This window comes from Octopus bimaculoides, chromosome 7 (genome assembly GCF_046866305.1).
Source record: "Octopus bimaculoides isolate indiv1 chromosome 7, ASM4686630v1, whole genome shotgun sequence".
Lineage (NCBI taxonomy): Eukaryota > Metazoa > Mollusca > Cephalopoda > Octopoda > Octopodidae > Octopus > Octopus bimaculoides.
The window spans coordinates 54,304,168-54,318,749 of NC_142934.1; the positions used below are offsets into that span (position 1 = coordinate 54,304,168).

The 14,582-nt window shown below is 33.6% G+C and overlaps 1 protein-coding gene across 2 annotated transcripts in view; it reads left to right on the plus strand.

Moving 5' to 3' along the window:
* The window catches only part of LOC106873978 (gamma-aminobutyric acid type B receptor subunit 2), a 1,140,241-nt gene that overhangs the window by 987,056 nt on the left and 138,603 nt on the right, over positions 1 to 14,582 (plus strand). For both annotated transcript variants that reach the window (XM_089355293.1, XM_089355294.1), the window contains exon 18: positions 5,935 to 6,100. In XM_089355293.1, coding sequence (XP_089211419.1) covers positions 5,935 to 6,100 — 166 coding nt within the window. The remainder of the gene's footprint in view (positions 1 to 5,934; positions 6,101 to 14,582) is intronic.

Below are 14,582 nucleotides of genomic sequence, written 5' to 3' on the forward strand. Positions count from 1 at the left end.
AGTATTCACTGCTCTGGTGTAACATCACCATTTTACATATTAGTTTTGAGTGGTAGTTTCAAATAGATACTACCACAGTTGATTTGAATATAAGTTATACTTATTTTTTACATTGAAATTTTCAGTAGAATCAAAGATAACTACTGGATAATTTAATTATTCCAGATATGTGAAATAGTGACATTGATATTGATTTTCATTCAACGCTATAGATGACTTGATTTTAGTTTCTTGTTAGTTTTATAGAGCGTTTCTTTTGCTCTCCGTTTCATTTTTGAATAGTCCTTCCTTCTTTTAAATGCTGAATATTAGCTTAGTTAATCTAGTTTTTGTTGTACGTGCTTAGTTTGTTTCTTATATAATTTTCCTATATTTAATTGTGTGAATGCCAACGTTTTTACATGTTATCCCTGTGACGCTACATTCCAGTGTGTATTTTCCTATTCTGTTATCCAATTAATGGTTCCGTTATAATGCACATAGCAGATGTATCTATTTTAACGATCTTATTCGAATACCCATATGTTTTCTGCCATGCAGGATCTTCGGACCGAATACCGTATTAATTTAATATGTCACTATTGTGTATTGGATGCAACGTAGCTGATACCCCATTCACTCATTCCTTCTTTATTTCGGAGAACGTGAATTCCGATATATGCTACATGTAACCAGCACTTCCTTCATTCTCCGGATTAAAATCCCAACATTACCGTCCATCAAAAGTCTAGGATTAGAGAAGCAACGCAATAACAGACATTGTGCCATAAATAAATAAATGAAGATGCTCCTATAGAATGTTATTAAGGCGGCGGCAAGCTGGCGGAATCGTTATTATGCAGGATAAAATATGTTGCGTCTTTACGTTCTGGGTTCAAATTCCGCCGAGGTTGAACTTGATTTACATATTTTCAAGGTCCAGATAAACGTTACCATTTCAGCAGTGGGATTTATGTAATCGACTAGCCCATTCCCTCAAAATTTAAGGCCGTGTGCCTATAGCATAAACAATTATAATTATAATTATTATTCAGTGAGAGAGTAGTGCATACCATCAAAGTGACACTGGGGTAAAATATATGAAGCCCAGTATACCCAAAATGAGTACGCGTCTCATACGGGTTCATCATGCACACGCATCATAACCATATATGGACAACATGGTGATCTCATATCAAGATTAACAGCACATGACCTTGCAGGTGGGGTCCAGTTAAAATTTTCATCAGGTGGAGGAGCCCATCCCGCTCAAAAGATCCCTGAATAAGGGTTGTTTGAGGATGTTAAACGAAACACATGTTTCCAAAGGTGAATTATCCAAACCTCCAAAGAATTCCTCTCGACACATAACTATGATACTCCCCCACTACTACTGCTCTTGATCAGAGATGCACATATCGTAAGCCACTAAGGGACATACTCAACTGGTTAAAGTCAAACAACTAACAAGCAAATCTATAGTATTGCTGTAGCCCATCCTTGATACCAAGACAAAACAATGTACATGATAACACTTCCAATCAATTAAATTGAGAAGTCATGAAAGCCACTGCTTGGTACTGCATCAGGGCATTTATTATTATTATCATTATTATTATTATTATTATTATTATTATTATGATTATTATTATTATTATTGTTATTATTATTATGATTATTATTATTATTATTATATGAGTCTTTCTGCTTTCAGTTCTGCTTCCATTTATTAGCGAATGTCTTTCCGACACCTAGTGCAAAGAAACACACTATATACATTGATAGGCTATTAAACGCACCAGATTGTTCATTTTTAAAATGAAGTACTATTAAATGAGAAAAAGAAATACAGGTGTGATAATCGTTCTCACAGCGACAACGGTCTTTTCAATCCGAGTGACGTACCAGTTAAAACAGTCTTTAACACTTTCTTTCATGGATGGTAAGCCAGGGCACATTCTCAAATAATTTTCAGCTCCTTTTTTGATCATTCAAAGAGTTCCTACAATCAGTGGTATTTTAACCGCCTTGAGACGTCATCTTTGTTTTCAATTTCAAGGAGCAAATCCGTATATTTTCTGAGCTTGTCGATTTCTTTTACCGAGATAATATGGTGATAAGGAATACTATTGTCGTTCAATAAACAACCTTTATTGTTTAGATTTCTCACAACTATATCCGGTTTATTACCATTGATGGTTCAGTCTGCATGCACTAGAAAGTTCGAAAGAATCGTTAGGTTTTCTTCTCGGGGTCTACGCTTATACTACTTGTCGACTATTTTAGTTTATAATGCCGAGATATTAACCAGTGTGGATATTGGACAACTCTGTCATGTTTTGATTTATACTCCATTAATGAAAACATTTACATCCAGAGATTAGTTGGTCCACTCTTCTAATCTTATCCAAGCTAAGATGATCTTGAGCAGCTAATATGAAGCCTTCCTTCTGCGCCTTTAACTATGAGCTCCGTAGCCACTGATGGTTACGATTGGTATTATTTGCTACGGACAACATATTTGCCATGCAGACGTTTCACCTATCAGCTAATAGTTCTAGCCCTCTTTTTTTCCTTGCCACTAATTGCACCATCTTTGCAACGACAGTTGCCGCATTTCCCTCAGGTTATTCATCCTGGTTATCATGCATAACGAATCCACATTCAACTTTATACGCACGTACATATATGCATATGAATGTATAATTGTACGTATGCATATATATATATATATATATATATATATATATATATATATATATATAATATTAAGGATGTAATCCATAATTACAGGTAAAAACTCAATTAAAATCAATTTACTAAAATTTAAAATTAAATTAAGTTTCACAGTATAAAATATATATAAATATATAGTATTAGTATAAGTATATAGTATTCCGAATACTATATATATATATATATATATATATATATATATATATATATATATATATATATATATATATGTATGTATGTATGTATGTATGTATGTATGTATGTGTGTGTGTCTCTGTGTGTGTCTGCGTGTGTATGCACGTACATTTGTATAAGTATATATATATGTATATGCATATAAAAGTGTTATTATATCCTAATGTATATATATATATACCGTTGATATAGAGGTATTAAATTAAACCAGTCGTTAGCATGCATAAGTAAGTCACCAGACAACATATTTTTAAAAATATAAAAGTGTATAAAATCTTTTCATACACAAATAGGGGAACATGGATTCTCTCTTTTCGTGGTTCAGATTTTAATTGGCCCTTTTAACATTTATGATATATATATATATATAACTTTATCATTAACTTGTTTCAGTAGTGAGAATCCGATTGTGCTGAAGGATCACTTTGAAGAATTTTTGATCGATTGAAGCGACTCCAGCACTTATTTTTTAAAACCTGATACATATTTTATCGGTCACATCTGGCGAAGTTACATTGGGTGTAAACACACCAACCGGCGTCGGTGTATTTACTTTTTGACCGATTACGAACCCCATAGGATTTTATTGTGGATGAAGACCCGTTTGCTATAATACTTACACTCACCCATTTCAAATCTTAAAATGAAAACTTCTATGGATTATGTCAGGCACATGGACAAATGAAGAAGATGGTTTGGAGCGGCCTGCCAAAATGGACACTGGGTGAAAGACGTTCTGCCTCAGTGCATGCAAAGAAAGAAGACTCATATTAAAGAAAGGAAATCATTAACATTTTTTCAGTCATGACATTACCATACAAAATGTTTGAGATTTTAGCACGGAAGCTTGTATTCTGTATAGTAATCAGAAATATGCAAATTTGAAGAATACTTCCCCCTCATGTGATACAACGTAGTGTGAATCAGAGATATATTTTTCCGCTGCGTTTTCGTAAATATAAAAGTATTCGATAGGAATGACCATGCCTTCTCCGCCAAAGTGGTCTTCCTAAACAGAGTCACCTTTGATGATGTCTACAGATCACTAGCCGCTGCAATACATATTGGAGCCTATTCAGTGAGAGACATAAACTGTCACCGAATATCGTGTTTTGTCAAGGAACATATTTATCGTAGCGCTTTTGGAGCTGCTATCATACTGCGGAGGTTGAAGACATTGCATGAAGTCTTGCAAAAGCGAAGACAAAGGATATCTTTGTCCTCGCATATCCGTCATGTCGTTGGACGCTTAGTAAATCAAAATGTCTGACAGTATCCTAGAGAAATAACGAGTAATAGTCGTTTCCAACTTGGAACTCGTGAGTTTCTTCCATATTGGACGAAGGTTTTTTGTGGCTGAACTGAAAGATATACTAAGGGGCTTCGTGTCTGCTTCGCACCAGAGATTTCCTGTACGTAATAATTTCTTTTGACAAATCATAAGAATTAATAACCTTAGATGGAGCTTTCTTTGAATAATTTTCATAGTTTCACTAGTGTACTAGTAACTGATCGTAATGCTTTCTCTCCCTCAAAGATTCTCTGTCCAGTTGCAAGCATACATCCTTTCTCTTCACGGGAAAGGGAAACGTTTTCAGTATAAACAGCTCCATCTACAGCCAAAGGTCTTTCCAGTTGCCTCCGGAATTCTGCTGCTGATGTAGTGACTTTAGATTTGTGGCTTACATATTTGCCAAGATTACGAATCTACAACGATGACAAACTTGCCACTGTCATTGCACTTTTTGTTAATTTTATTTTTTCTTCTAATCATCCCATCCCCAATGCATACTAATGGAATTACCATTACTATAATAATTCTCATCATATATTCAAAATGTACCTGCCAGTTTCTACTGTACAACCAGAGACACGGCTGTCTTCAGATATGTGCAGCATTTGTGGGGTTTTTTTTTGTATATGAATTCGTGTGTGAACTATATGCCATTTACTCAAGAGGTTTGTTTAATTGGTTCTATTGTAACTTTTATTTTTCGTCTGAGTATTGTTTGAGATAAATGAAATCGTGTATATTACATTACTGCGTAAAAAATATGCATTGTACGTGTTCTGTTAGCTGTATTTGTGTCAAATTATGATTGTCATCGTGAACTGATTCCATTTGAGGACTATAATATATCAGTGAGAGGAATTGTATAGAATATGAGATCTATTAGTTATTGACGATGTGAGGGGTGTGCTTTATAATTAAATATCAGTTACTTAAGTTTCTATATCGGCATATATTATTTTAACATTGAACGGCTTATGTTTAGAGTATGTATTATGAGACTTGTGTTAATTAGTGAACGATACGTGTATAAAGCAAATATTGTGAAAAGCGGAACTATTCGAATTCTACTATTGAAATATCAATATTTTGCGTTAGATGTAATGTCTGCTCTCCAACATAATGCATTGTTTTAGTCCGTGAATAAGTGCGAGCGCTTCTATGTTTCACTATTCCTTTTTGTATCACAGCTAGTGCTCCAATTCTTGGTAGTACTGCTTTTACTATCTTACTCAACATCTCGAATACTATAATTCCAATATTCTATTAGTGTTGTCGATCCCCTTCTTTGCGATATTTTAGTCAGATGGAATACCAGATGTTTTAGTTAGATGCAATACCAACCATAGAACAGCAATCAAAGAATATTGCTCCAGTCCTTGATAATATCTTTCGTAGTTAAATTTATCTTCCTATCTCTCTGGAAGGGCTTGTCCAAGTTAGTCTTTACCAATCGGGTTTCCGTACAATGATCCGCATATCTTTATAATAATTTTCCCCTACCCAAAAAGTAAGCATATGAAAATAAGTTTTATAACTGATTCACTTATGTTTGTAAGTGTTCTTGCAAATTGCTCAAACAATGCAGACATTTATAATCTCTATTATTTAATTCACTTGATATACAAATATGTAATAGCACATATTATCATATATTATCAATAAAAAAATATTTTTGTGTTTAGGTAGTGCATGTCAATGTACCAATTAATGTTTTTTTTTTACACATCTAGGCACCATTACGTCGGATGGCGATTCCACATCTATGATATCTGACTTAAGTGCAGCGACGAGTATATGGCAAGTCGATTCTCCATCTGGTCAGCGAATTTACCTTCGACTGCATTCATTAGGAGATGACACTTCATGCACTGAAAGTATTGAACTTGTAGACTTCAGGTAAGCATTTCATTAATTTCTTCACGGTAAAATGTTTATTGTAGTTTATTTTGGGAACACGTATAAAATGAATCATTCTCCAAGTAAAACATACAAGCATATAAGCATATTGATATGTATAACTACGATCGTCGAAATATACTTAACTATAATTTTGATAGTTCTCCACATACACGCGTATGTCTATGTGTGTGTGTGTGTGTGTGTGTGTGTGTGTGTGTGTGTGTGTGTGTGTGTGTGTGTGTGTGTGTGTGAGAGAGAGAGAGAGAGAGAGAGAGAGATAACCTAATCGATAAGAAAAGAAAGAAAATTTACATCGGATTATGCGAAGGCGTTTTGAAATGACGTTATGCAAACCACGTGACTTTATTTCCACAAATCGACAAAATCAAAACTTCTGGTATGAATTTTATTTACTCCTAACGAGTATAAAAAGCAAATGTGACCTCCGTGGTATTTGAATTCAGTTCTTAAAGCCAGAAGAAATGTTAATTATTTTGTCCGACGGACTAGTGATTGGGCATTATCATATCACCTTCTACATTTATAATTGCTATTATTAAATATATACTGAGTCCAACATTATTAGGCAAATCAACCTTCTCTCAATGAATAAACGTATATTCGTTCAAAACCAGTTCTTTTTCCACTGAATGTTGGTAACACATGTCTGCACACATTCTGTTAAAATAAACCGGATCTGCACAGACACCAATAACTGGCGGCCATTTTTGTTATTGGGCAACATTTCCACCGTCACAAATTATTAGGCAAGTATAAAAAATTGATAATTGTGTCAGAACTAAGGTTTATTTAATTTAATAGTAAAAGTCTAACAAAAATATGTTCATAAAAGCCTAAATGGTAAACAAAATAATAAGTTCGTATGAAAATAATCGGGGGATTATGACATCATACAATTCCTAATGTTTGATGTATGGTCCTTCACATGCAATTATATTCTTTATGCGCCAATCCATTGAATTTGTCAAGGTGATGATATCTTCTTGTGTCATGCTTAGAGCAGCATCTACAATAGCATCCCAGAGGGCAACTTTACTTGAAATCTTGGTAAGCATGCTTCTTCAGGATTCAGGACACTCCACAGGTTCTCGCGCTCGGGTTTAAGTCAGAGAAGCAAAGTGGCCACCTCATGAAACAGCCTCCAGAAGGTTGTAGAAAAGGAGGAGATAAGGAGTACAGAGGGAAATATGTGAATGAAAGTAGAAATATGATATTTGCTGAAGGTATTCTTTAGAATTATTTACTGCATGAGACGGAGCATTATCTTGCATGAAGACCAGCTTTCTCTTGAATGAAAGTTTTTGCTTTTTGAACCACTCTTGAACCACCCTTTAAGAAGGTAATATATGTTTTCGACATCCTCTTAACCCATTTGGAACTTTCTGTGTCTTGACCATCATACCACCAACGATGTCATCCCTCCAAAATTCCCCACCTAGCCTCTGTTGGCGTCTCAAATGATGAGAACGGTTCACGCTGATTGATACCCAACCTTTATTCCAGCCATCTGGCCCATCAAGGGTAGCACGGCATCCGTGAGTGAATAGAACTGTTGAAAAACCTATCTTCATGTATTTCTCTGCCCATTTCAGTCTTTTCTGCTTATGAACAGCTTTCGTAGTGGGCTTTATAACACGATTAACATTCCTAGCTACTACTTCAAAAGGCGACACCTGATAGTTTTCTATATGTCCTCCTAGGTACAACGTTAGAAGACTTTTCTACTTGTAGGACGTGGGTTCCGCAGAACTTCCCTTTTCACACGTGATAAAGTACTAGTAGAAGCAACCCTCAACTTGCCTTATCGGCTCTCAACCGGATAGAAATAGGAGACTGCACAAATATCTTCACTTTTAGGTGATGTCTTTCCATTATTTTTTATATTTCTATGGTTGTTTTACCTTCTCTAAGCTCTGACACGATGGTAGACTTCTCATTCAATGTAAGATCGCGTTTCTGTCTCATAATGACACTTGAATTGGGAACCCGTCTAATAATTTGAGACATCAGAGCTGTTGCTGCCACATGATATTGGCTGCCGTTTGTTTACGTCTGCGCAGATTTATTTTAACAGAATGTGCGCAGAGATGTGTTGCCAAAAATCAGTGGGGGAAAAAACTGGTTTTGAATGAATATACAGAAGATTGATTTGCCTAAAGATGTGGGACGCAGTGTAGTTTTTTTTTTCTTTGATATAATCTACGCGCATTTCTTTAGAATAAACCATGAGTATATCTTCAGTTTAGTGCCAAAAATAATACGTTTAACATTTCGAACGCCATGGTATTCATTCAATAAACACACAGTGTTTAATGTATTGTTTTTAAGGCTAAGTTTGAATAAATACACAGAGTGTACATCGTAAAATGTGTATATCATTAATTTATTATTATGACTTTATTATTTTAATCGTAATATTAATAATTTTAATTGTGAAATTTATTTCAAATATTGGCATATAAACGTTTATAACAAAAGAAAGATATAACCATAAATTCCAGTCTTTGATTTAATTATTCATTCTCTGCGATCAATTCAATTAAACCGAAATTTCAGGTTGTATAGGTAGTTATCTCATTTAAGGTAACTCATGTATGGATATACAGTTGATAAGTTTCATATTTAACAGCGTGGAATATTTATCGCGGATATATATATATATATATATATATATTTACACGCAGGCACACACACACACACACACAAACATATATATCTATGTGCTGTCCCAGAGCAGTTACTCTTCATTCCTTCTTCTTCCGGTCACTTAAGAAATGTAACGGCATGTATTTGCTTGTTGGCGATCTTTTTTTCCCACTTTCGTCTTGGGTTTTCCTGTGTCTCCTTCTTCCGAAGAAGAGCATGCTCGAAATGTAAAAATACTACTTTTTCTTTCTCTGAGTGTCCTATTAACACATTGGTTATGCTACGTTCACACGTTTATATGTGTTTCTTCTCTTTTTCTCTGTATTTTAATTGACTATATATATATATATATATATATATATATATATATATATATATATATATATACAAGAATAAGGGCAGGGAATCGTCAATTAATAATAGAATTAATAATTAACAATTTTGCCAAGTAGTTCAGTATGAAAAAAACCTTTATCGGTAAAGCTATTTATCATCATAAATATACAGGGATTAGCAATTGAGTTGCTTCTCCAACATACTGAAAATTTAGAAATAGCAGTCAAAGAACTACTGATTCTAAACTACAATTTTTTCTCTAAAACGGATGGCGATATTTATGGCACACATAGAACAAAAAACCGGAGGGAAAAGCGTAAATAAAACAAGTCTTTAGTTAATTGGATACGAATCGTTTCATGGTTAAGTGAATGAAAATTTCACTATTCCAATCTTCAGCCCAAATATTCTGATAAATTTGAAAGTGTCTCTAAAAAAATTCACGGTAATTTTTGGCCATGCGACACCAAAAATTAACGATAAGAAAGGCACTTACGAATTCATCGGCTAGTGAGTTCAGGCATCTCACCTCAAAGAAATCTATTCCATGTGCGTCACAAATAGTCCCGTATGAAAAGAAGTCCCGTGTGGAGGGATTACGGTTTAACCATCTAACTTAGAGATATCAAATATAAAATATACAAGAATAAGGGCAGGGAATCGTCAATTAATAATAGAATTAATAATTAACAATTTTGCCAAGTAGTTCAGTATGAAAAAAACCTTTATCGGTAAAACTATTTATCATCATAAATATACAGGGATTAGCAATTGAGTTGCTTCTCCAACATATTGAAAATTTAGAAATAGCAGTCAAAGAACTACTGATTCTATTATATATATATATATATATATATATATATATATATATATATATATATATATATATATATATATATATATATATATATATCAAGGGTATGAGACGTATTGTTATCTAGAAGACCCCAAAAGCGTCGGGTAACGTTGGGTAAGTGCAATGGGTAGACCGTGGTTAAACTCTTGGTTCGATAATGATACGACTGGAGAGTCTAATGTGAGTCTTGTATTAGCATGCATATATATATATATATATATATATGTGTGTGTGTGTGTGTGTGTGTATATATATATAACAATTGCATCGTGGAAGGTGTTTATAAGCCATTTAAAATAACACATAAAATCCGTTAGATTCACTTCAACATTTAAATTTAATTTGTCAAAATATTTTCGTCGCTTTGAGACCGCGACCTGTTCACTGACAAAATTCTGTGCTGCATCTCTGACGAAAATATTTTGACAAATTAAATTTAAATGTTGGAGTGAATCTAACGGATTGTGTGTGTTATTTTAAATGGCTTATAAACACCTTCCACGCTGCAATTGTTTCCGTTCCAGCACACGATCTCAGATCAGGTCACTTGCTATGCAAGTACATCTCCGTAATATATATATATATATATATATATATATATATATATATATATATATATATATATATATATATATTAGACAGAATGTCATATCTAATCCAAGGATGTGAGGAGTTTTCAGGACATTTATAATAAAATAGTCTTACAGCTGTTTCTGGAATATTATGGATATCCCTTCATCAGAGACGGTGGGAGAAAATATTTGAGTTCGAATTATTGTGGAAAAGGAGGAGATAGGTAATATAGAGGAAAATAAAAAAAAATGAACGTAGAAATAAGATATATAAAGAAGTATGTGGAAAAGGAGGAGATAAGGAGTACAGAGGGAAATATGTGAATGAAAGTAGAAATATGATATATAAAGAGATAGTAGTTGCCGATCAATTATTCGAAGAAAATGGTGTATAGAAGAGGTAAAAAAGGTTCCTGTACACGGTATGCAAGTTCTAATAGCACTTCATGTTTAGTCATTTCAAAGTATGGAACCGCGGAATCCATGTTGCTCGTTCGAAAGTGTTTCAATTTAACCTATCACTTCTTTCTAATTATACACATGTCTCCTCCCTCCATCTATCCACAAATACTACCAATACATTCTAAAATGTTCATTCACATCACAAAACTCTTTTGAACGCGTATCTTTGATTCCACAGCTCCATACTTTGAAATAACTAAACAGGAGCTGCTATTGGAACTTACATACCGTGTACAGGAACCTTGTTTACCTCCTCTATACCCAATTTTCTTAGAATAATTGATCGGCAACTACTATATCTTTATATATCATATTTCTACTTTCATTCACATATTTCCCTCTGTACTCCTTATCTCCTCCTTTTCCACAATAATTCGAACTCAAATATTTTCTTACACCGTCTCTGATAAAGGAATATCCGTAATATTCTAGAAACAGCTGTAAGACTATTTCATTATAAATGTCCTAAAAACCCCTCACAGTCTTGGATTAGATATCTCATTCTGTCTTATATATATATATATATATATATATATATATATATATATATATATATATATATATATATATATATATATATATATATATATATATACATACATACATACATACATACATTCATACACATATATTCGTACATACAGTTGTATACACTTATTTATACAAACATAGATACAATCATGTGTTCGTATGTGTATACGGATAGACACAATCGTGCATTGACAAAAGAACATTGACTCAAGAAATAATGTGTGACAGACATATTTGCATTCAAGCTGTTTGAATGATCATAGTACCCTGTTTGTGTCTGTAATTAAACATCAATACATATATATGTATATATATATAGTCACGATGAGGATATTTAAACTTCTTATACGGGTATTTTATCCACGATACACAGGTTTGATATATCAAATTTTAAAGAGATATTTCTCCAATGAATATATTATATAAAATATCGTAAAATATCAAACATTATTATCGAGTCCGAAAACAGAGAGATCTAATGGACACAAATTAATTAATTAACATTTTCACTTACAATTAATTCATTTCACAAAGAAAATTGAAATTACAAGACATATATAAACATATAATTTTGCATTTTAAATACCTTGTACGGAAAATCATCAGAGTGTACAGAGGACAAAACAAAGAATTACATTAAGATACGTTTGGAATACTCAGAATATATATAACGTGGCTACTAATAATGTTTATAAATATTGTGTTGAAAGCGCTTTTACATGAAAAAAAAAAAAAGACGAAGGCGGCTAGACGGACTCGAAACGATACTTCATGTAGATATGATTGTAGGTCTATTATTCACTGCCTATGGTAACGCCTAAATACTTAAGTTCTTATATACATCTCTCTCTCTCTCTCTCTCCCTCTCTCTCTCTCTCTCTCTCTCTCTCTCTCTCTCTCTCTCTATATATATATATATATATATATATATATATATATATATATATAGTAGACTTACTTGCAAAAAAGGACGTGTGCGTTCAATAATGTAATAATACAAAGAATATATATACATGTATACACACATATATGTTCATACTTACATCTACATGTGTATATACATGCATATCAGGGTACAGGACGTTAGAACAATAAACTACAGACAACGGAACGAACACATAGGAAAACGGAAAGCCACTTGGAATATCCCTTCATCAGCTGTCTCTATTCTATCTAGACGTTTCGAAGACAAGACAGAACGTACTCTAGAATAGTCTCTTCCTGAGTAGTGGATCAACCCACTACACAGACGATTCCAAGGTGGCAAACACAAACCAAGACAGGAAAAAATGGACAGTGAAAACAACATTCAAAAGCCGTACGGCCAAACGCAAATCTGAGGTAGAACGCTAGTAGTTCGTCTTGCCTTCACAGCGGCTGGAGTGAAAAGAAAGTTGACCACAGGTCACACGAGAGCAGAGAGGATGGTGGAGGGAGGAAGTGGAACAAGGAGGAAGGGACAGAAGCAGTGAAGTAGAGGCCAGGACATAGGGGTAGATAGGAAGATAGAGGAAGACAGATAGATAAATAGATAGAGAGGATGGTGGAGGGAGGAAGTGGAACAAGGAGGAAGGGACAGAAGGGTATAGCAGTGAAGTAGAGGCCAGGACAGAGGTATAGATAGAAAGATGGAGGAAGACAGATAGATAAATAGATAGAAAGATAGATAGATAAATAGACAGATAGATAGATAGATAGATAGATAGATAGATAGATAGATAGATAGATAGAAAGATAGTCACGTCAGAATAATAGTAGACTTACTTGCAAAAAAGGACGTGTGCGTTCAATAATGTAATGATACAAAGAATATATATACATGTATACACACATATATGTTCATACTTACATCTACATGTGTATATACATGCATATCAGGATACAGGACGTTAGAACAATAAACTACAGACAACGGAACGAACACATAGGAAAACGGAAAGCCACTTGGCATATCCCTTCATCAGCTGTCTCTCTCTCTCTATATATATATACTCTTTACTCTTTACTCTTTTACATGTTTCAGTCATTTGACTGTGGCCATGCTGGAGCACCGCATTTAGTCGAGCAAATCGACCCCAGGACTTAATCTTTGTAAGCCTAGTACTTATTCTATCAGTCTTTTTTGCCGAACCGTTAAGTTACAGAGACCTTAACACACCAGCATCGGTTTCCATGTGATGTTGGGGGGACAAATACATATACATATACACCCACATACATATATATATATATACATATATACGACGGGCTTCTTTCAGTTTCCGTCTACCAAATCCACTCACCAGGCTTTGATCGGCCCGAGACTATAGTAGAGGGCACTTGCCCAATGTGCCACGCAGTGGGACTGAACCCGGAGCCATGTGGTTGGATACCAAAGTACTTACCACACAACCACTCCTGCGCCTATATATATATATATAAATACACACACACACACACACACACACACACACACATATATATATATATATACATATATATATATATATATATATATATATATATATATATATATATATATATATATATATATATATATATATATATATATATAATTTAGAGAAAAGAACAATTGTTCCTGATCTCATCCATGACAATCCACAGTCACATACAGAAAAAATTTCATAAGTAAATACTAAAAAGGACTATAATAAAATACAAATAATAATTATTAAAATAATTAAATAAAATTGAGCTTTTACCTGTATATCTGGATTTTTATCCCTAATATTATTATCATCATTATATATATATATGTATAATGTAGGGGTGTGAGTGTATGACTACGTATAACTTCATAGAACAATATCTTGAGGAAGTATAATTTGACGGGATATAAATGTAAACTCGGCCGAGTATAATTATGTCTGACACTATTGTCATATCAAGTGTAAAACATGTCTCTACTGTGTCTTGCTGCCAACAAATTAAAGTGGTAAATATACCTGACAAAATATCATGAGAAAATAAGTCTTTAGGTAATATTTAGCAAAAATCGATATCCATATCTCTCGTGTGAGATAATAAGCTTAGAAAAAAGATTCGGAAGTAAATA